The sequence below is a fragment of the Eutrigla gurnardus genome (assembly GCF_963514095.1).
Source record: "Eutrigla gurnardus genome assembly, chromosome: 6".
NCBI lineage: Eukaryota > Metazoa > Chordata > Actinopteri > Perciformes > Triglidae > Eutrigla > Eutrigla gurnardus.
Window position 1 is genome coordinate 16,397,788 of NC_139920.1, and position 22,482 is coordinate 16,420,269.

The 22,482-nt window shown below is 41.7% G+C and overlaps 1 protein-coding gene across 2 annotated transcripts; it reads right to left on the reverse strand.

The window, feature by feature from the left end:
* Nucleotides 1-199: 199 nt before the first annotated feature.
* mllt1a (MLLT1 super elongation complex subunit a) lies at nt 200-22,147 on the reverse strand. 2 transcript variants are annotated; one of them, XM_084011892.1, is made up of 12 exons: nt 22,044-22,147; nt 16,145-16,325; nt 15,347-15,429; nt 12,248-12,391; nt 11,805-11,930; nt 9,942-10,622; nt 9,277-9,367; nt 9,066-9,177; nt 8,173-8,272; nt 7,000-7,068; nt 6,065-6,136; nt 200-5,765 (listed from the first exon to the last, which is right to left on the reverse strand). In XM_084011892.1, the coding sequence occupies exons 1-12, from the start codon at nt 22,053-22,055 to the stop codon at nt 5,637-5,639; spliced, it is 1,800 nt and encodes a 599-aa protein (XP_083868018.1). In that variant the 5' UTR covers nt 22,056-22,147; the 3' UTR covers nt 200-5,636. The 2 variants fall into 2 exon arrangements, with proteins under 2 accessions (XP_083868018.1, XP_083868017.1); XM_084011891.1 differs by having other exon boundaries at nt 6,991-7,068.
* Between the last annotated feature and the right edge of the window lie 335 nt (nt 22,148-22,482).

Sequence of the window (22,482 nt, forward strand, 5' to 3'; positions counted from 1 at the left end):
GAGTTGCAAAGTGAAAGGAACTGGAAGTGTTTCCCTCCATTCTTTATTCCCACGTTCACGTCAGTGTCGCCCAACATAGAAACTCTTCAGGAAAATGTAATTGTCATTTTGGCTTTGCGGGTGGCTTTAAGCACTAGAATACCCAAAAGCCTCAGTGGTTGTTGCCATGGAGAAGGTGTAAGAGTATACCCTTTATTGACTGAGTTTATTTTGTCTATTATTTTGTCAGATGCAGCAAACTCGCCACTCAAACGCAATACATTCTGGTACATGTAGGCACATCAAATTAGCATTCTGGTTCAATATAGCAGTGGGGGGGATTTGTTCTCTGATTGGACATCCACATAAAAAGGTGGCAGATTTTCCGTTTTACAAATTGGTGTATTTCATCCAAAAGAGACGCAATAATTAAAGTGAACTGATTTAAGCTGCATATCAGTGTTGCAGCATCATCTTTAGTTTCCGCCTGCAATTTGAATGTGAGAAAGTTTAGCGAGTGGTCGTTACTTTCCGCAATGCTCCTTGGGAGTCATAATTAACCAACTGAATATTTATCAACAGTTTTTAAATCATTTGGAATTAATGATTGAATCTGGAGAATTTCATGTTGATACAAGCAGTGAAAGTGCTCCAACTGTGAGTAAGGCAGCACTGGGAAAAATGAATGGCATTTTTTACTTCCAGTGTCAGAGGGCGCTCAAAACCACTACAACCCACTTTGCAACTCTATGGTTTCCTATGATGTGTTTCTTCAGGCTCAAATTAATAATACAATTAGGTGACTGTTTGGGTAAAGACTTTTACGAGTGAGTAGAAAATAAACACTCAAAACCATAATTGAACTTGACTTAAAAAAAAAAAAAAAAAAAAAAACATTTTTAGGTCAACATTTCAGTTCCCTGAACCAAAGTGTTGGACTACTTCTGTCCTTGTTCTGGTCCAGTTATTCCTACTGGAAGCAGACAGTGATAAAGTATAGCTCATCCAGCAAACATTTTCCCACACCTGCTTCTTGGTGTTCAGCTGTCATCAGAATCATGACACACAAAAACATACAGGGAACATCCCCTGTAATGTTTCATGCCTAAAATAGATCCAACGGGCATGTTTGTTTGTGAATAATAGTGACAAATCATGCCAAAATAAAGACAATTAAATAAGAAACAAACAAAACAAAAAAATTGGTTGGCAAAAAAAAAAAAAAAAAAAAAAAAAAAAAATCAATTAATATCGTATTGCATGTAAATATTGTATAAAATCCTTAAAAATACAGTTCAGGTAACTACTTAAGTACTGAAGTCATCACAGCCAAAAGTGCAGAGGTCCATAAATAAAACATTGACTGTGAGTAGACAGTGGGGCTTCTCTCGAGTCCCCATGTAACCTCCCCTTCTCAACCACCACAAGGGACTGAATAGTGCCTGGTCAAAGGTCAAAGTTCATGAACGCGGACTTAAAAGTTCCCACATCTATGCACAGAGAAGAGGACAGGAAGGTTGGTTTTTAAAATCTCTCCTATCGCTGACAAACACACTCGCAGATGCACAAACGTCACTCACACAAGTTGCAAAGTTCATTCTCAGTAAAATAACGGCCTGAAGTTCTGTTGACAGAGGCACACCTAGAGAAAATGAGGGTGGGACGGGGGGTGGGGGGGTGAGGACAGGAGGGGGGCTTACTGCAGGGCACATAAGGCGGCAGGAATCCAGTTTTCTTTTTTTTTTTTTACTTTTTTGGGACACGTTTTCCGTGGTCAGACGGCGTTTACAGTAAGGGCAGAGGGAGTGTGTTCATGTCGCTGAGCCAAGCAGGCAACAGAAAAAAGAGAAAGAAGTATTAAAGCTATCGAAGCGTTGGAATAGAAACACTTTCGGCAGGAAGAAAACAGAAGAGGGGAGGGAGGGAATCGCTCATTGAAGATTTGTACCACAGTGGGCAAGTGTGTGTGTGTGTGTGTGTGAGTGTGAGAAGCCTAAAGGGGCCACAGGAACTAACACAACAGGGGCCTGAATCAAGAAGCAAGTTCACCTCATTCTGGCTTTCTTTGGGGTGTTCTGGCTTCACAAAACACTGGCGATCCTGGAAACCGGTCTCACAAAGCTGCCTCCTGGCTCCGTTCATCCACAATTTATCAAAGATATTAGGAGTTTGTATACATGAAAGCCAATCTCATGATCAGAAGCTTAAAAAATGTGGATCTCTCTGGGAAAACGTAATACTCACTGATATAAAAAGATAAAACAAATAAATAAATCAAGAAATCTAGGCCACATACATTAAATGTAACCGTATTTACATATATAACATAAAAAGTAAACATAATACTTAAAGTAATAGGCTACAGTGGACATTAAACGAAATTAAGAAATTGATAATTTGTGCTTCTACGTCTCTTGATAAACACATTTAAAAATGAACCGTTTCTGCTGCAAATAGCTGGAGAGTAATCGCGTACATGAAACAGGAAAATAAATTGTAATTATTGCTCATCATTCCACGACCAAAGAAAGGGGGAAACTAAAATCTCCAATCGTGTGGCAGGTGTCCACTTGCACAACGTCTAACATCTGGACAAAGAAACATAGTTCACGTCAGTTTAATCGCAGTTAAATTGTTGTAAAATCAGTGCAGGAGGTATATTTAACTGCGTGTAACCATAGCAACAGTACTTTAGCCTCATACTGGCTCTGAACCTAACCTTGAGGTTTCACAGTCTGCCTTTATTTCCTTTGGAAAGTGGCTACAACCGAAGTGACAATGCACTCCGATGCGTCCTGATGTTAACAATGATGGACTCAACATGTGTATATGATCTACCAGTAGCTAATTATCAATGTGTGGATGCTATTAGGGGGTGCTTGTTTTAATTTCTGATCATTGTCACTTTGAGTCCCTGCAGTAGTATGGATAAGGATAGTAAATGTAAAAATAGAGTACGCTGTACCAGTTAAAGAATTTCACTTCAATTAAATGTATTGTAAATAAACTGCAATATATCATTCAATATTGAAAACTGTGGATTGATCACTACTGTTATCTGTTATAATGACGTACAAGCAGAACAAAACAACTTAAATGAGATTGTGAGCGTGTAATGTTAAGCGAGTCTACTGGTGTGTAAACGTGTTGCTTTGTGCTCATTGTGACTAATATTGGACTGGTTTTGATATGATATTCTAATGAAACGACTCTGAAGTAGCAGGTTTAGTAACTTAAACGGGTTAAAGTGAGGCAGCTTTGTGAGACCCGCAGCCGGGGTTAAAGTGATCAGTCTAACCCTGATGCTTCATGATGCAGGGCCCTGAGAGATACACTTCAGATACACAGGGAAAGAAAACTTGAGAAGGCTTTTCTTTAGCTTATTTACCTGCCTACATGCCCTTTGATGATGCTCTTAAAGCGCCTGGTAACTTGGTATCAAACAGCCCACCATCAGTGGAAATACTGTCAACGGCTTAAAGAGTAAAACCCCTACCCTATTCCATGACAACCGTCTCACGAAACAAAACGACACCAGCTGAAGCAACGGCTACTAGAGCTAATTAATAGGAGTCACTACCACGCAGTCACCGGACGCTTCCTCTTCCAAACACTGAACTTAATCTCAGAAACCCAGAACTTAAAGACATGATCACCATTAAGGAAAAGTAGTGGTCTTCAAACTGCTAGAGGGCTCGATTAACAAAAATGTATCTGATAGAATGACGACAGCCTACAAAGACACTGGAAAAAGAGAAGCAGGGATGGAAGCCAATAAGACAATACTGGATATCCAGGCATCCCTATATAACACCTACACAACACTTGTTTGGGGTATTGGGGGGGGGGGGGGGGGGGTTGTTTCAATCTGTGTGACCATGGCTAACAGAGCGTACCCCCCCTCACACTGCAAGTCGCAGAAAAAGGCACTAGAGTGGGGCTGTTGCTAGCCGTAGAAAAGTAAAAGCGATATACATTCATAGCTCACAGGTTATCTTAACCGCAGTTTGGGAATAAATACATAAAATGCACTTGTAGAAAAATAAAATGTAAAAAAAGCGTGGCCCCTATTTTTTTTTTTTCTTAGTTTTGGATTCTGGGAGACAAGTATGGCTACTTTTTCACGGCTTTTTTTTTTTTTTTTTTTTTTTTAAATCCCCCTCCCCAGCCTACCCACCACTTAGAAGGCAATTCAGGAGTGATCCTCTACTGCTCAGGCCGCGAGCAGTCGAGCCCTTTCATGCACGCCAATATGAGAATATGGGAGAAAGGATGGAGTGAGGGGGCTTCAGTGGGAAAGGAGAGGGGGGCTGTTGGTAGGAGGTCAAGGCTCAGCTTTCAGTGCGAGGAAGTAGAGGGTAAACTCAACAGAACATGTGTTTTCAGACAACAGAGAAACCACATCCAACACACACACACACAAACACGCACACACACACACACACACACACACACACACACGTCTCTATGTCCGAGGCTTTAGGTGTAAGGACCTGGGAGACAAACATATGCATGAAATTGGGTACCTTTTTACTTTAATGGCCACATTTGGCATTTATAAGCACTGTAAAGATTTTAAAAGGGTTTATAACACACTGTAATGTGGTTGTAAGCACATATAACAATAAGAATTGTCGTTTGTATTTTACTACACTGTCTTTCATTATCAGTTTATACAACAAGCTCCACATAGTAGGGATTCATTTATACTTACAACTACATTACAACATGTCATATAAACCATTTATTGAATGTTTATAAAGTGCCTGTAAATGATCAAAAGGGGGGTTAAAGTAAATTATTACCTGGATCTGTATTTGTTTGGTGTGTGTGTGTGTGTGTGTGTGTGTGTGTGTGTGTGTGTGTGTGTGTGTGTGTGTGTGTGTGTGTGTGTGTGTGTGTGTAGGAACCGGCTGTCATTTGTGCTCGAGCTTCACGCACAAAGAGAAGTCGGTAACCACAAAGACAACATCGCCTCATAAACCTCAGCAGCGCTCACGCACACACACACACGCAGTCAACACACACACACGCAGTCAACACACACACACACGCACGCACACACAGTCAACGCGCACACAGTCAACGCGCACACAGTCAACACGCACACACACACACACAGACGAATCAAAGAGTATGTCTGGAGACAAATGAGCTCCAGCTGACAGCAGGGGGAAGGGGACTGAAGTGTTCTGCCGAGTAAGGAGTGTGCGTGTGAAGGGGGAGGTAGAGGAGGAAGAGGAGGAGGGGAATACTTCCCCTTGCAAAGGCGGGAGTGCAGTAGGGTGAAGGAGAGGGTGTGGGGTGCATACCACAGCTCTGCACAGACTCAAAAAAACGAGATGTGTAGTGAAAATCCTGACTGTAGATTGAGTTCAGCCACTCCGCTCCTCCTCCACCCTCCCTTCCACACCTCCTCTGCCGCCTCCTTCAGTGTCCTCCCCGGCTTCACGCGAAGGTGGTGTGTCTTCATGTGTGCTTGTGTTTGTTGTTCGTGTGTTTCCGTTTGTGTGGTAGTTGTTCAGTCAGGTCTGTGAAACAGCTGCGACATGATGTGGCTGCTCGTCCCCTCCTTGAAAAGAGGAGACGTGGTGGCGAGTCTACCTCCCCCGCCGCCATCCACAGGCCGGTTTCCCCACGCCGGTTCCCATTTGCTGTCACGTGGCCGTCGCCTCCAAGTAGCTCTGTAGTTTACGGACGGTGGACTCGTCCAGTGAAAAGAGGTCAAAGTCAAAGGTGGTGTTGGTCACGTTGAAGTGGCCCGTCTCCTCGATCAGGTTCACAATCTAAGACAGGAGCGATCAATTATTATCGTTTACCATAATCCGTTGCTTTCGGATCACATGATGAAAATATATACATGAGCTTACATTACATAATATGGTCCACCAAGTAAAATACATTTAAAAATGTTCAAATTTAAATACTGATTAGTGGTATTAAAATCATCTCCTTCAGATTACATTAATGGAGAAATGAATGGGGTTTTCCATGTATGCATCACATGTTTCCAGTCTATTCCGATATTCATATCACATAGATTAAATAGTTGGACAGGAACAAGCAAAAAGAGGCAGGAGCAGACCTGTTGTAGAACGTTACGCTCCCTTAAAGCCATCAGTCTGCGATGGAGGTCCACCAGTTCTTCCGTGTAAGCCTGCAGCGTTTACAGAAGAGAGTGGACATGGTCAGTGTAGTAAACAAACATTCATAGAGCCATGACTTTTGAAGTGATATAAACTACTGTGTGAACATGGGAATAGAAATAATCAGGTTTCTGGTTTTGCTTTCTGTAATCTTAGTTTGTCACTCAGGGAGGAGGCACAGCAGGCGAATGTTAATTATAAAGTATATGTAAGGATAGATTAAAAGGGTTGCATTTGAATTATTTCTGAATTAATTGCATGTTTGTTTGTTCAAACTTTTTTTTTTGAATAGTGACTGTCCTAGAGAGTCAAGATCTAGTGGAGAAACTAGTCATTCTCTTCCACAATGTGGTTTTTAACTCTGTATGGTTGTTGCATGTTGCAAAATAGTGAATCTACCAAAAGTTTACAAAGAGAGGGTGTATATTGTGTATTTATTCAACGCTACATGCATCCTTTGTGTGGTAGTTTTAGCTGAGAAAGTTTCTGCTGCTTGAAAAAGTCAGGTGTTTAACTTTGGAGACCTTTTCTTTATTAAACTACATCTTGAAGTAGACCTCTTCCTTTGAATTTTAATCTCTGTGGAAATCAAGCTTTTTTCCGTCTCCACCTGTTCTAATGTTGAGGAGTGTTATTGGATCAGTTTACCAAAGTTTCATTTTATCACTTCATAAATAATCTTGTTACAAAGAAGAAGAAAAAAGGTTCTTGGGCCAGTTTTCGTCTGCACATCTGGATCAAGTCACTGTCCGTTACTTCATCTTGAATGTATTGATGCGCTGAAACAGGGTCACATAACCCTGCATCCATGTGTGTGTGTGTGTATGTGTATGTGAGGTAAAGTATAAAAAAACGTTTGATTTACCCTTCCTACCTTGTCGTATCCCTTCTTCAACACCTTCTCCGAGCGAAACGAGGAATCTGGACTCTTTCTGCCTGAAACCTGCAGAGAAGGAGAGCAACAAAGAGGGAAAAGAGGAACACATAGAAGAGAGAAGCCGGCAGTGATGTGAGACCACGAGACTATCTGGGACACTGATGACAGTTAATATGGCTGAAATGTAAGACATGTCTGTCTGTCTGTCTGCTAAAAGGGTTTCAGGTATTTGATGTTGGGTAAGAACAAAGTCTTTAAAAATACAGCATGTCCTGAAATTCAAAATACATCATCTCTGTATGAAACAAATTATCTGACTGTTTTTTAAATTCATTGTTCCGATAGTTTTGCTCATACATGAGTTTAATAAAAATAAAACTAATTACATTCCTGAGTCAATTTAATCACAAAACTACAAACATAAACAACGTAATACTTAAGGAAGTTCCTCTTCAAGTTATTTTTTTGTCAGCTCAAAGATGGCAAACGACTTCACCATTGACTCCGTGTGCAAGTAATTAATGCAACGAATATTAAAAATGGATTTATTTGAGCGTGCACGTTACGAGCCTGCAACATTAGTCGAGTCATCGGCAAGAGACAAATATTAAATATTGTTTTGATCCCATTTAATTGTTCCATGAATTACACATATGATGTGTCTAACATCGTCTTATCTGATGTGTTTAACTCGCAAATCTTTTTCTCAGCCAGGAAGAGAATCAAAGACTTGTTTTTTGTGCGAGTACATAAACACACAAGCGTTGTACCTTCAGCGAGTGACGTCACTTCTACGACTTCTGGGTGCGTAGTCGTTCTCTTTATGAATTACTTCAACAATTATACTTCAAAATGCTTTCTTGACATGCAATTTTTCTTTTATAAAGACAAACATATGTGTAATTCACACTACAAAATATTTGTCACTTGTCATATTTTTTTCCAAAATAAGGTCTCATGGTGGTCCACCTGTAGGGGCGTGACTAAGCCTCTCTATACTGGATGAAGAAATACTCAGTAACACAGTAATGAGCTAAGAATAAACAAAACCAGAATCGTAGGTTCAACACTGACTCAACTGTATATGTGCATGTTTGGTTTCTAGTCACACAATTTCTGTCCCTGTTAATACACCAATTAAACAGTGAAATGAGTTTGTGTGTGACTCACTTTGTTATTGGAGGAGCTGTGTTTCTGCGGGGGCGGGGCGGGGTCTCGACTGGGGCTGTGCGAGCCGTCACTGCTGTCACTCTCGCTATCCAGGCTGAGTCTGAAAGGGGGGGGGGCAGACCAGAGGTCAGTCACACTCAGACTGACAGACACATCGTCGTGTTATTTAGCACTATTTATATAGATGTGTGCATCTTAGATTAGAATTCTGATTTGCTGCTAATATGCAGCATGCTAGAATTTTATGAAGACACAACAGGCACAATATTTACAAACCAACCAGAGTGAACAATATTGAGAAAAGACTTGTGCAGTAAGTACTGAAAGTTAAAGCACCAAATCATCTTACAAGATCACAGCATGTCACACTGTGGGAATTTATTCTCATAAGTCTGTACAACATACATTTTGAGTGATGTCAGATTGTGCCAGTTGAATTGTGGTGCAATGATTACTATGGTGCTGTGACAGATGCAGGCTGAAAGTGACATCCACCTGTCTTTATGTTCTAAATCACGTTTGTCTCCCCACCGATTAAAAACGATGAATCGTTCAGCCCTAGGGTGAAACCTGCCTTGGTCCAAATGTCATCAGGTTTTACACATGGATTTGGTTTGAGACGGCCTTTTAATCACGCCATCTCGTTGTGCCCTCTTCTTCTGCCAATGTTCATTTCCTTTTGCCGATTTTCTTGAAATATTATCAAAAAAATGTGCTAATCTCGTGTTTTTGAAAATGTAGCAAAACAATTAACAGAACCATAAGGCTGCCACTTCTTTTGCATCCAAATAACTCGAAAATAATGAGAAACGTGTGTAGAAAACGGTGAAACATGCAGTTTGTCTGAGGAGCACTGTCTTTGATTGATGACCAAAGATGTACAAAGGACTGACCGAGAGTCACGGTTGGGGGGGTTGGTCTTGATGGGCGTCTCCTCTTCTGAGCTACTATCGTCATCATCCGACTCTTCTGACTGGATCTCCTCCACCATCGATCGAAGGGGGCCTGGGAGAGAACCACCTATATTACAACTCACAGCAGCCATTAACTCCAGAAACACACCTAAATGAATGCTCATCTCTGCGAGGTAAACAGACTCTTTACCTTGCCCTTGTTTCTGTCCCGGCTCAAAGTCTGAATCTGAACTGGAGTCAGAGCTAGAACTGGAGTTGGAGGGACTGGAAGGGGCCGACTGCTGTGAGAGGAGGAGGAAAGAAATGGTAAAGAAAGTTGATGGAACCAAAAAAAAATGGGGTGATAAGCCTTGATTTCAGGATGAACACAGGAAGTGATAATTGGGTTTTTTTCCCTCAATTTTAGGGAAACGACATACAAGATCAAAGCTTATGAAAGTAAATGAGAAGCAACCTCAAAATACTTCTGTATCTTTATGAATGAGGTTGTGGAACAACTGGATAAAAATACAAATAAGCAAGTACAGCATGACATTGGAGGTAAAAAAATTAGTTGATAAATTGATTTATCGATAGATGAGTTTCTCATCATTTTGACGGTTTGCTGATATTCTTTGTCTTATATGATGGTACATTGGGCTTTCAGAATTCAGAAAAACAGGTATTTTTTTACTATTTTATGAGAAATGATTCATTGATTAAACCAGAAAATAATAACCTTCATTTGCAGCCCTAAGTCTGAAATATAATGAATGATCATAATAATGACATATTTTATTATAAATCCTTTCCTAAAAGCTTTTTCCCCCTAATTCCCATAAGTTGGCAAATGAAGCTCCTGTGAAACCAATGTACCTCCGACTTTGAAGATGCTTCGTCCTCTGAATTCGACTCCTCCGACTCTGGAAGTTTCTTGGGCTCCTTCGGCTCCTGTGTGTCATTTTTGCCTTTGGGCCAGCGACCTTTTTCCTTGGGGGGCTTCTTTTCTGCGTATGGCTGGGTGGCTGCAGACGAGGAGGAGACGCGAGGAGACGTGCCTGTGAAGGTCCCGCCACTCGCCGCTTTCGGCCCCTCTGAGCTGACCTTCTTCTGCTTCTTGGCGCTGGGTTTGGGAGACTCGACAGTGGAGGGTCGTTTCCCTGGGGCTTTAGATTCCGCGGGCCCTCCCCCGCCTCCTCCCCCACCTCCTCCCCCACCGCCGCCTCCCCCACCACCCCCTCCACTCCCAGCCCCCCCTCCCTTAGGGGACATGCCCTCCATCTTTGACTCCTTCAGGGTGAGTTTGGGCTCCTTGAAGGCAGCCTTGGGTAGGACCTTTACTTCATCTTTTACTTTGATCTCCGACGGCTTTTTTGAAGATGAGGATGAGGAAGAGGAAGGATCGCGGCCACTCTTGCTGGTTCCGTCTCTGTCGTTGTCTCCTTTTGACGTGGCTTTGCTCTCAGAGTCTTTTCGAGGTCGTTCGCGGTGCTCCTTGGTCAGTTTGTGTGGTTTGGGTCCTTTACTGCTGCCACCACTCCCCTCTTTGCTGGGTTCCTGGAGAGAGAAAAAAAAAACACTGTCAGGGTCAATCTACTCTTAAAGCATTCAGCCAAAGGTCTCATAAAAGGAAACAGACTCAGTCAAGGTCTTGCCAGTATAGTCTGTGCTGATATCACATTATTTACTGTAAAGGAGATGTCAAACTAAGCCCTTTGGTCAGTGTGAACTTCAGCCAAAATAACAATAATCTCAGAAATTAGTCTAAAAACCACAGAAAACAGCTCATTAAATGTGCAAGAAGACTACAGTCGAGTCTACAACCACACTAGAGGCTCTGTGAGACTGTGCTTGGGTACAGTGGTGCTTCAAGCTTAATGCAATAATGAAGCATCACAGCAGCAATGATAGCATGCCAATTAGTAGCTATACTATTCATCTTATTTTAGCATGGTAGCATTTGCTAATTAGCACTAAATAGTAAGTAAATGGAGGTTGATGGAAACTTCATTAGTTTTGCAGGAATTTGTTCACAAACGATCCAAATGGTAATCTCATGGTGGCACTAAGGAAAAGTGAGGGGTTCCCCTACTGTACTGTGCACTACAGTATGGACGGGCTGTCAATCAGGACAGACAATCCTGGGCAAACGGACCATGGACTACATTGTTTGTATTGCTGGAGTCCCAATAGATTAGACTCTTCCGAGTCTGACAAAGTCAGCATGCGGGGACGGTTGTATCCACTGGTGTGGCTTTTAACAGAGCTGATACAGGCAGAGGATGATACTTCCACACTGTTCATCCACTCATCAGCAACACAGTTTTACGGGTTTTCAAAGCTGATATGTAAATAAGAGCCTTTATTATGAAAGACTTGACGCAGACTGGAGGATTGGAGAGGCTCTCATTACTGGTAAAGTGAACAGTGGCAACAGTGGAAAATATAACAGGATCATTTTCCTGTTTTCTTACGATATGTCCCATCTCCTGGCAGATACACTGGCTGAATTATTCTACATACAGATGCTCAAAAACAGCTGGCTATGATTAAAAGCTTTACTCAGTCTATTCTCAAGACCAATTCAACAATGTTCATTTTGACATTTGCCCCCATTCCCTTCAAAAAAATGTCAATACAAAGTGACTGGCATGATCAATGAGGTTGTGACACGTTCTGGTTAGATACCTGAAATGAATGAGCAAGAGACAGTACTAAGCGCGTGAGATTTCAACCCACCTTTGACACGTGAGAGGTCTTTGTCTTCTTGGGGTCTGAGAAAGCAGAGAGAGGGATGGTGGGGAGCATTGGGTAGTCTGGACTGGGCCTCGACACGGCTTCAGCACCCTCTGGAACCACCAATACCTGAAATGAAAGAGACAGCGTTACGATGCTTCTGTGAAGATCTTACATGACATAAACCAATATGCAAAAGGGTCCCACGTTTCATTGACATTGACAGGATCTCTGCAGGATTCACCAAGTAAAATTCAAGACTTTCATGTTATGACAAATAACCAGTGGGGACAATATGGCCTAGAATTATTGATTATCATATCACAATTTTGCAGCTCATGATATAAAACATCATGTGGTAGTTGTAACTTAATATCTGCTATTGACTCTAGTCACTCATTCTGCCTTCAGCCCAGTGAACCAGCCAGTGCGTCATGCATCCTCACCCCTCCAGCTTTGATCAGCTTTCTCCTGAATTCTTTGGTGGGGTTGTTGAACGTGAGCTTCTCACAGCGCAGGTGGTTGACCGGTGGGTTGCCCTCCAAGTTGAGGAATAAGTCGTAGTTGAAACACACCTTTTTTGGTTCCTCCTGACAACAACAACAACAAAAACAACAAAAAAATACAAATTTAAACCTCTTACAGCACGTGGGACACAAACCAATTTGTGTGTGTCTTTCTGTATCACACAGACACATTCCACAACAAAAGATACAAGCCGAATGAATGATCTACCACACGATAAGTCAATAAGCCAGATGGAGCCGACACGCTGATAAGAATCAACAAACATTCCTGAGAAAGGCTGTGGAAGAATCCACAATTAGTAGAGGAAAAAGCCTTAAGACATGCTTGGGAGATTTTATGCGTGTATGTCTTATTGTAAATGCACGTGGATTAATGGTTGCTGATATTTACACTCTGCTTGTTAGTCCTTTAAGTATTTTCTTGATCTTCTTCACAGACTTAATAATGTACAAGTTAATTGCACATAAGAGGGGGATGTGAGACTTTTGGGTGCCGTCCAGAAGCTTAATATTATGCAGAGCTGCAGGCGATGATGGTACACTAATGTGCACATACCTCTTAAGCATCGTCCTTATCTTTAATGAGAGTAAAGGGGGTCTTTCTTTCTTTCATCACTTATTTTAATGGCTGATGGTGCCAGTATAATAGTGTCTGTTCGTTTTATTTCTCTCACTTAAAGAGAGAAATGTCCCTCTAATAAAGCTTTTACTAACACAATTGTGCTTCAAGGTTGGCTGAGCGCATATAAAATAACTCTGTAGTGGAGTGTGTGTGTTTGTGTGGTGGTCCAAAGTGAAACCATTCTCCAAAGAAAAGGTCAAGCAAGAGATTTAAACCATCACTGCATTGCAATTAAATAATCTACATGCACTTCAAGTAATCTCATTATTCTTGGCTTTGGACAATAACCTGATTTCTGAAACATCATGTTAAAATAACAACCTCTTTTTTTTTATCAAGTTATGGAATTAACCTGGTTAACAAAGGCTAGATTTCTGCTGCTATGTTTTCCTCATCGCAACCCAGATTTAAGTGCGAGGCAGTCCATGCTTGGCCTCATTCAGTGTCTACATATTTCAGTGCACTTCCTCAAGTACTATAACCACATCGATTGTAAAGATTCCATAATATAACACCTGCAATATATGTATTTATAGAACACTTATCAAAACAAGGTACAAAGTGCTTCACGGAGAGAAAATAAAACACTGAAGTGAATGATGAAATGCACAAGCTGCTGAGATTAAAATAATAAGAAATAAAAATCAGATAAGCAGGCAACTCAGATGAATCAGGATATGCTTTCTGGCTTAAAAGAAGACACTGACTCAGACAGCCTTATTTCCTCAGCTAGTTTTCATACTAGATCCTGGAAGAGGGATTAGAAGGTCTAAAAAAGTAGTCTGGAGCCAGATCATGAAGAGTGTGACATGGGTCAAAGATGACATGAAGTAATTCACGGAGACACAGAACTTCCTGTCTGACTGATATGATGAGAACCAGTCTAATATAGCAGCAGATATGCCCACCCAGTCTATCTGAACGATTGCCATGATCCGTTGTGTCAGAGGCAGCACTTAAGTCCAGCAGCACAAGAATGGAACACATGCCTGCGTCAGCATTCATTAAGAGGCCATTTGTGACTTTGAGAGGGGCCGTCTCAGTACTGTGATATTGACGAAGACCAGATTGAAACTTTTCGAAGGTACTTTTGTTTTTCCTACAGCAGCGAGGAGCTGCTATGTAAGAGTTTTTCAAGAATCTAGAGATAAAAGGGAGGATATTCTCATACGAGACGTAGAAAAGGAGCTCATATATTCTCGGCGCCGCTGATCAACATCCAAGACGGTAGGAATAGGGTTGATAAACCAAGTCTAATTGATTCCACCTTTCCAGCAAAATAGGAGAAAAGGTTTTCACAATCAGCACGTGAGCTGCGTCTTAGCTTGTCACATTCATGGGGCAGTGGTGATAGAATGAAAGGTGCTTTCTGACAGTGTTCCCTCAAAGCTGAGATGGATTCTGTCTCTGTTCAAAAAAGCCCTTTGAAAATGCACCATGACACCTGCACGGTAGTGGGTCACACCAAACTTTCCTTACGATTGAGTCACGGATGGTGAGCAAGAGGGGACGGGGCGCTCCCTTCTAGTAAAGGATCCAACACAAGAAATCAACCGATGATTGGTCCGCAGAGAGCCGGGGTCGGTTGGAGGCAGAGGTGATGGTGGAGGTTGGGAGCCTCCCTCCAGTGGCGGAAACTCCTGCATGTCCAGGATGACACACCTTTCAGCCAGGAGAAGGTCCGAGTCGGAAGAGGAGGAGCACTTTGCACCATGTTTACCCTTGCGGGGTGCAGTCTAGTGTTCTTGTTGACATGGCGTTGAACTTGGCTGTAGGTTTAACCAGCCTCGGGCTCTGGAGCTCCTATGATGATGGAGCCGGTCCAGAGAAGAGTGGGATCCTTGTCCGCTACTGGAGTGGAGCAGTCATGCGAGTGGGACAGACCAGGTCCCGCGTTTCTCTGAGCTCGGCTTCCAGACAAGTAATGCTTTCTTTCAGTTTTGAGAGGGTAAGGTGGCAAGATAGACACTCCGACATCCCATTTGCACTCCATAAAAGTGTTAAAAGCTTAAAAATCTGCAATAAAAATCCATAAAAGTGCTAAAGGCTAGCGACCGGCTAACCAAGCCTCCGGGCTAACAACAAACTTTGCAATGAACACACACAGTTCACAGTTTGTGTTTTGAAAATCTCTTCGTGAAATGAAAGCTGTTTGTTAACATTTCTTTTTTTTATTACTGCACATACACAGATATACTTTGTTATATTCGGCTGAGAAAGATCCAGTGGGCGAAACAACATGTAAAAATCAATTGACATAACTCTAACCATATTGAGGTCAAAGTTATTTGTACTTCCTAAAACCTACACTTTTCAATTTCTTCCCCACAGACTAAATCGCCTTTCCATAAATATAACAACTACATAGTTTACCATCAGTGCCCAGTCAATCTCACCTTGTTCTTGAAGTAAACCTCAATAGGCATGAGGAAACCTGCGTAGCCCGACTCCTCCACTTTGTACGGGGGCTCCTTGCATACTGCAGATCGACAAAGACATGACAATAGCAGTATTTAGATTACTAGCATAACGCTCATCCACAGAATGGGTTAATGGAGGTAGACTAATCTATTAACTAAATCCAAGAAACAAATACTCCTCAAAAGACTCACAAAATGAAAACAAAATGTTACATTATTTGAGAGCAGAGGGAGAGAGAGTTTATATACAACCAAGAATTCAATGTGATGAACAGACTGAGCCTTAAAATGAGCACAATTTATAATGATAATAATTTTGTCCAGCCCAGTAGAAGATTTCAATTTAAAACAGTGACAAACTGTTTCAAACTTCCAACTTGGCCAACATGTTTACGTATTTACAAAATGGATAGTGAGGGCACCAGTTAACAAGAAGGAAACAATAACATATATTATAATAAATGATAATATAAAAGACAAATTACTTCCATTACTGTATCCACTAGTGCACTGTTTGTGAAAGCAGTGTCTGTGCTGCCTACACTCACTCTGACCTCTGTAAATGATCATATAAACACAATTTAATTTAAAAATTAAGAACAGTCTTGCACCTGAAAAAAGCATGCAAACCATTATCCCCCCATCCACCATTCATGTCTCATGCTGTATTTATGACTTAGTCTTTTAGGCTTCATCTAAAGAACTAAATTACTTTGGTGCGGGACCTACGCTATGAAAGTAAACGTGTGCAAATCTGTTATCTGTCCGTCTCACCTCTCTTGGGTTTAGGGAAGCTCTCATGCAGGCGGAAGACAACCTTCTCTACAAAGTGCTGGATGTCGCAGGTCTCTGGCCCTCGGACAAACACCATCCAGTCGTGGGTGAAGCCTTCTGATGTCACTTTCTTCCGTAGCTGGGCTCTGTGGCCCAACTCCAACTTCACCTGCACTGTGCACTGAAAGCAGACAGATAAAGATAAAACTGTCAAACACGAATAGTAGGCCTGTGGGAGAATAGACACAAGCCAAAAAGAATCAAATGTTAACTACAAGGACAACATTATTTAAATCAAGAAACTGCTGGAGGTGATGAGGAACTAGGGTTGCACGGTATGCTGATACTAGGAGTATAGCAATATCCTGCCGTTAAAATTGGTGTGATAGCCGCTTAGTCAGTGTTTTAACAAGAGCTTTTCCAACTGAGTTGTGTGGATGTGTGACAGCCGGGCAGCGATGGGTGTGTGCAGCGCTCGACAACAGGACTGGAATGAGATCTCATCCCACAAGACAGCAGTCAAAACGTAAACTACGTCCCAAGATTTAGCTAGTGCCAACTAGAAGGTTGGAGTCAACAAATGATGTCAGAGCCAGCATTAAAGCAGGACACGGACAGCTGGCCGGCTGCACACTCCCGTGCTGAGCTGGTGTCCAAGTCAAAGAACTCCAGAACTCCATTAAAAAAAACAAGAAAAATAACAAAACGCTTCAATTACCGACCGAATGCATCGACCAAATTTCTCCATTTTTTCTGAATCTGCCATCAAAAACACAATCCACTAAAGAACACATGTTAAAGATTTATCTTACCACGTTTCTTAGTTACGTGAAAAAGATAGAAAGGAAAAGCATGTGTTATCTTCACTTTGTACATAATGTAGTGAGCAGAGAAAGGTCAAATAAATGCCTTGGGATGTGGATGCATGTTGATTTATTACTTTTTCATAATAGAAAAGACTTGCATGTAAATGTAATGTTTTTCTTTTCTGGCTATGCTGAATATGTTAAGCATATAAAAACCCTTGAACCAAAGATGCTCAATTTCAAAATATTCAAAGATTCAAATAAACTGTGCAAAAACAGGCACTTAACATTTTTTTTTTTTAAATCACACTTTCTTATGACATCTTCAAATTTTCTAACTGATCAATTTTTCTAAAAACATCACAAAAACAAACTGTCAAAGAGTTGGTTAACCTTAATGTATGTAGGTTCATCCTACATGGCTTCCTTGTCTGTAAAATACTTAAATGATAACAGTCGTACTGATACTGAAACAACTATGTAGAGCTGAGATGGTTATTAGTTAAGCAAATCAATTTGATTAATATTGCATATTTCAAAACCAGAGTTACGTGGGGCTTCAAAAAATATTGTAACCATTAAATATAACAAGGAATTTTAACGAGTTTAGGTCAATTTCTAAGCATAAATGAAAAATAATTAACTGGCAACAGCCTCTTCTGTTTGTTTTTTTACTTCTTTAATAATAAACTCAATATATTTGGGATTTACGACAGTTGGTCAATGACCAAACAAGACATCTGAAAATAACACCATAGACTCTGGGAGACCGATGGACATCATTTTCTGCAGCTCTGCGGTAGAAGTAGAGCTGCAGAAAGCCTACAAAAACATAAAATGAGATTACAGAAATAAAAAATAAAATATATATTAGTATACTTAGGTGTGAGAATTTGCTTTCCTGTTCTTTATCATCACAAACTGAATATATTTTAAGTGCTGGTCAGCGAAAACAGCGCATCACCATAACGTCCACTGTTGATTTATAGACCAAACAATTCATCAAGAAAAATAATCTGCAGGTTAATTGATGAGGAAAAATAATAGTTAGCCAATCCTACCCACTTCAATAATTCTAGATTGGAGTGGCAGACACCTTGCAAACTGAGGTTTCTAGTAGTGAGATTATACCCAGGGGCCATTACTCCGGTTTCTGATTCCACCTTGAACAAAAACCTCTGAATCCCTACTTTTTGTGGACTTTGTACTCGGGAGAAGAGGCTGAACACTTGGTCTGGACAAACACAAAGCTGGATTGGTGTCGGGACGCTCCCCGTGGAATGGGAGTAATTAGCTGCCCAAGCCGACGGATCTCTAAAGGTTTGTCCAGAGGAGGGGCACATTTTTGGGCTACCTCTCTCTGCCAAGAACAATGACAGCGACGGGACAAGTAAATGACATTGTGCTGGTGGGAATCGCCATAGCAAGTGAAGAGGCTATGGAGATGGGAGTGCAGAAGGGAACAGGGAGGTGGGAGGGTGGGAGGGACAGAAAGGCACTTTATGTCCAGGGGAGGACTGAAGAATGTGGGGATTTGGCCCGGGCACAGAGCAGCTCGTGAGCTGGGACTGAGTGGGGGGATTAGAGGGGACGGGATTGAGATGAGCTGGTCTGGCACTCCCTGGCTCGCTCGCTACCTCTCTCTCTCGCTCTCTCTCTCTCACACACACACACCTCCCTTGCCTGGCACTCTGCCCAGCCATTCTGTGGCAGTAATGCCCTTAAACTCCAGACACCACCACACCCATGGTGAGCAGTCGTGGAGTCCCTCCAATCATCAACAAGCCCCCTCCAACCCCCCGACGACTCCACAAAATCAAGACTGTTATAATAAGGATAACATAAAAACCAGGGTGATAATGAGCCCAAGAGGAAGATGGTGACTCTCTAATAGAAATGGAAGGGAACAATAAACTGAAAATTCTGCCAGTAATCTGAAAATTATGAGCCCAAGATGCAATATGATGCTGAGAAAATTAGGAGCGGAGTTGATTAGATGGTCGACAGACTAATTAATAAGGACCTATTTGCACAATTTTATGCTTTTCAAGAAAACAACTTTGACTAGTTTTAGCGAGTATTTGCTGCCTTTCCTTGATTTGTGTGACAGCAAACGTATCCATTATATATTTGTTTTGGACCGTCTGTGGGACAAAATGATACATTTTAAAGATCACATCTTGGGTTTGAGATTATCATAAAATTACAGAGAAAATGATTAATTGGTTTATTAAGAAAATAATTGGCAGATGTTTCAACAATTAAAAGAATCATTAGTTGCAGCTACAGAGAAAATATTAGGATACTAGGATTGCAACTAAAGATTGTCTATATGGTCAGAAAATGCCCATTAAAATTCCCCAGAGCTAAAGGTGACGTCAAAAACCCAAATATAATTTAGTGATAGAAACCTGAGAAAAGAAGCAAAACCTGAAAGCAAGCACTTGGATTGTATGACTCAAACGATTCATTTAACAATTAATTTGCTACTGATTGGCTATAAACTAGAAGGGCACTTTGGGCATGCAAACACCCGCCAAGGCCGTATCCATGAGTGAAAAATAATGTGTATCCGTCCCCTGATTTGAATCTGCAATTAACTTTAGGCATGAATGAACGGTGTCAAACTGTCATATTAAATATATGTAAAGTATGAAGAATATGCATCTGAAAAACTCACCACTGACTATAATAACTACCAATAATGAGAACATTATGAGCCCGGGAGGCAATATTAGTCTGGGAATATAAATATATTAAATTAAAAGAACCTTGACGGAGATGGACATTGATTGAACTGCAGTGCACTGCCTGAATATATTAAACACATAGGACATAGATCTTAAAAAAAAAAAGTTTCATCATCATTCAATTCTCATAGTATCAGACCGACAATATATTTATTAAGCTTTCCTCTATAAAAGGCAAGAAAACCATAAAACGCAAAGCCACTTACACTGACATGGTACAGGCATGCTCCCTCTCTCTCCTAGTGAGGAGAAATACTCATTTTGGCAGAAACACTGGCTCCCAGGAAAACAATGAAGTCCCAGCTGACATGTCAATAACACTCAACATGACCATGTTAATCTCTTTCAGCTAATAAACCATCACTATTCTTTTTTAAGAGTCAGAAAGTTTCCCCTCGCTTAAACACACACACAAACAACTGTGACAGCAGCTGTGCTTTGACGAAGCTGCGGGTTCCTTCATCATCATCACACCAAACCTTGCATCTAAAATATGCAAAACAGTTACTCTATTGAAAAGCGGTCAATCCCAGAGAGCCACTGGGGTCACAAATAACAGCAGCACCCAAGGAAAACAAGTGAGACTTGGGTGTGTGAATAAACATGTGGGGATTACAACAAGATGCATGGCCACTCATCCTGTCACCCAACTGCAGGGTTCATAATGCACATCTCATAACTAGAAAATAGCAACGTTTTCAGTATTAACACATGAAGTCACGAACCCTGCTTCACACTCTCTCTGCATAAAGCACGTTGGCTGTGCCATTACACTGTAATGTGCAATAAATAAACTCAAACACAACACTAGCCTCTCTTTCGGTCTTGACTCTGGATCTGACCGACTAGACTGCATTTTAATGTGGCCTTCCTACGAATAAAGCGGTATAATTGAATGACTGAGCAATACATATTCATTTTCATGAAGTCATAATGCTTAATGCGGGTTGACAAACTATTAAAAACACCTTCTAGTACAAAGCAATACAATTCCATAGTACCACAAACTACAGAGTGTAAAATGACCATAAAGCGGAATCACTACCTCTATTAAACACATTAACAACAACTCAACTTCATCATGTTCATGGAGATAGGTTTCCTTGGAAGGCTGCGTTGCTTTCAGCTATGTGTACTTTGGGACTGGCAATTGTGCATATATTTGAGTAACGAGAATGAAAAATCTCATGCAAATCTTTCACATACATTCACACACAACAGAAGTACAACTACACTGTTCATTTAACTTGTAGCAGAAGACTTCCTCTGAGATGAGCACTCACAGATCTAGTTAAAACTTCAAAGGGCCCAACGCTGAATGGGGACTAGCTCCAAGAAAGTGGCTGAGCCACTTTCCATGGGTGTGTGTGGCCCAACCATCTGAAATATAGTCCTGAATAACCTCAGGCATTTAGAGAGTAACCCATTTTTGAAGAAATATCCCCCTCACAGTTAAGAGGACATGTAATTTAGTCTACCCGCATTTCTGTTTTCTACTAAATAAATGATGTAGCCTTCTGGGGGTGACATAAATCTTAACTGTGCAAATGTATTAAAATGTGAAAGGCAACGGGCACACGTCATTAAACGGCTGTTTCGTACTCTGGGTTCTTTGCTTTGCAATGATCAGCAAATGCATGGGTGGTCATCATTACTGGATAAGTTAAACGTCTGCACACAGAACGTGTTAGCCTTTCCACCAGGCTGCGTGTATTTTAGTCCACAACCAAGAATGTGGTACACACTAACCAATTGTTGGCATAATAATCCGGCGAGATTACAGAAGTTGTGCGATGATTGGTGGCTTTATTCGCCTTCCATGTGAGGGTTTCAGGCCGCTGGCAGTGAGACACCACCCCGCCTCTCCAGCCCAACCTGGAGAGGACAAATCTTTTCCCCGGCGCCTTGTAGCGGCTCCTTAGCCTTTAGCCAACGGCCGCCACTCTCCTGGTAGGTAGACTAGCTTAGCTTAGCTACAACAAAACCTCGACTCAAACTGGTCTGCGTGCTGCTCAGAAACGTGCACGTGCGTTTAAAACACGGCAGAGCGGAATAAACACCAGGTGTAGATCTCTTTGTGTGCCTGCTTGTGGCTACAGCTATGCAGCGGCGCTGAATGGTGTGGTAGACTGAAGCTAGCTAGCGGTAAATACCGATGTATGAGTGCCCAGCTAGCATAGCTCCAGAGCCAAACAACTACGAGTTCATTAGCAGCAGGAGCATTTTTTTCTTCTTCTGGCTAGCAGAACAGAGGACTCATTCCTGCCCTGGCAGCGCGCAGCCTGCTGGCGTTTTCTCCGTGAAAAGTTCAGATTCCACAAGGAGACACAAAAGCCACTGTACCTGGTTCTCCATGTTTCTCTGGCCTCAGTGATTGTTGTATTTATTTACAGCGGCGTTAGTGGAGCGTCTCCCCAGCCTCTGCTCCTCATTGTGTGTCAATCCAGCCCAGAAGCGGAAGGCAGACGGCTTCCCCTCCCCTTCCAGACGGCTGCTGGCATGCAATCAAAACAGAAAGCTCTCTCGGCCAATCAGGACGCGCGAAATTTAAGCAATCTTAAAAGGGACCAATCGGACCACTTAAGAGGCGGGGCAGCGACCGAGCCGCAAATACAATTAAAGCATTTTCTGGTGGTTTTCTCGAGTGACAGCGAGCTTGTCCCAATGGCACACATCTTTGTTTCAATTGTAAAATGCACACGATGCTAATTGATTAATCTGGGTTCGATTGCACTGCTTTCACAGTGGAGCTTTAGCTATTGGTCTGGCAAATGCATTATCA

Excerpts from the sequence above, each read along its gene's own strand:
- mllt1a (XM_084011891.1), bottom strand. Across the intron at positions 12,392-15,346 it reads AGGTTTACTTCAAGAACAAG|GAGGAACCAAAAAAGGTGTG; the intron begins GTGAGATTGACT and ends TGTTGTTGTCAG. Across the intron at positions 6,137-6,990 it reads GATACGACAAGGTAGGAAGG|GCTTACACGGAAGAACTGGT; the intron begins GTAAATCAAACG and ends TAAACGCTGCAG.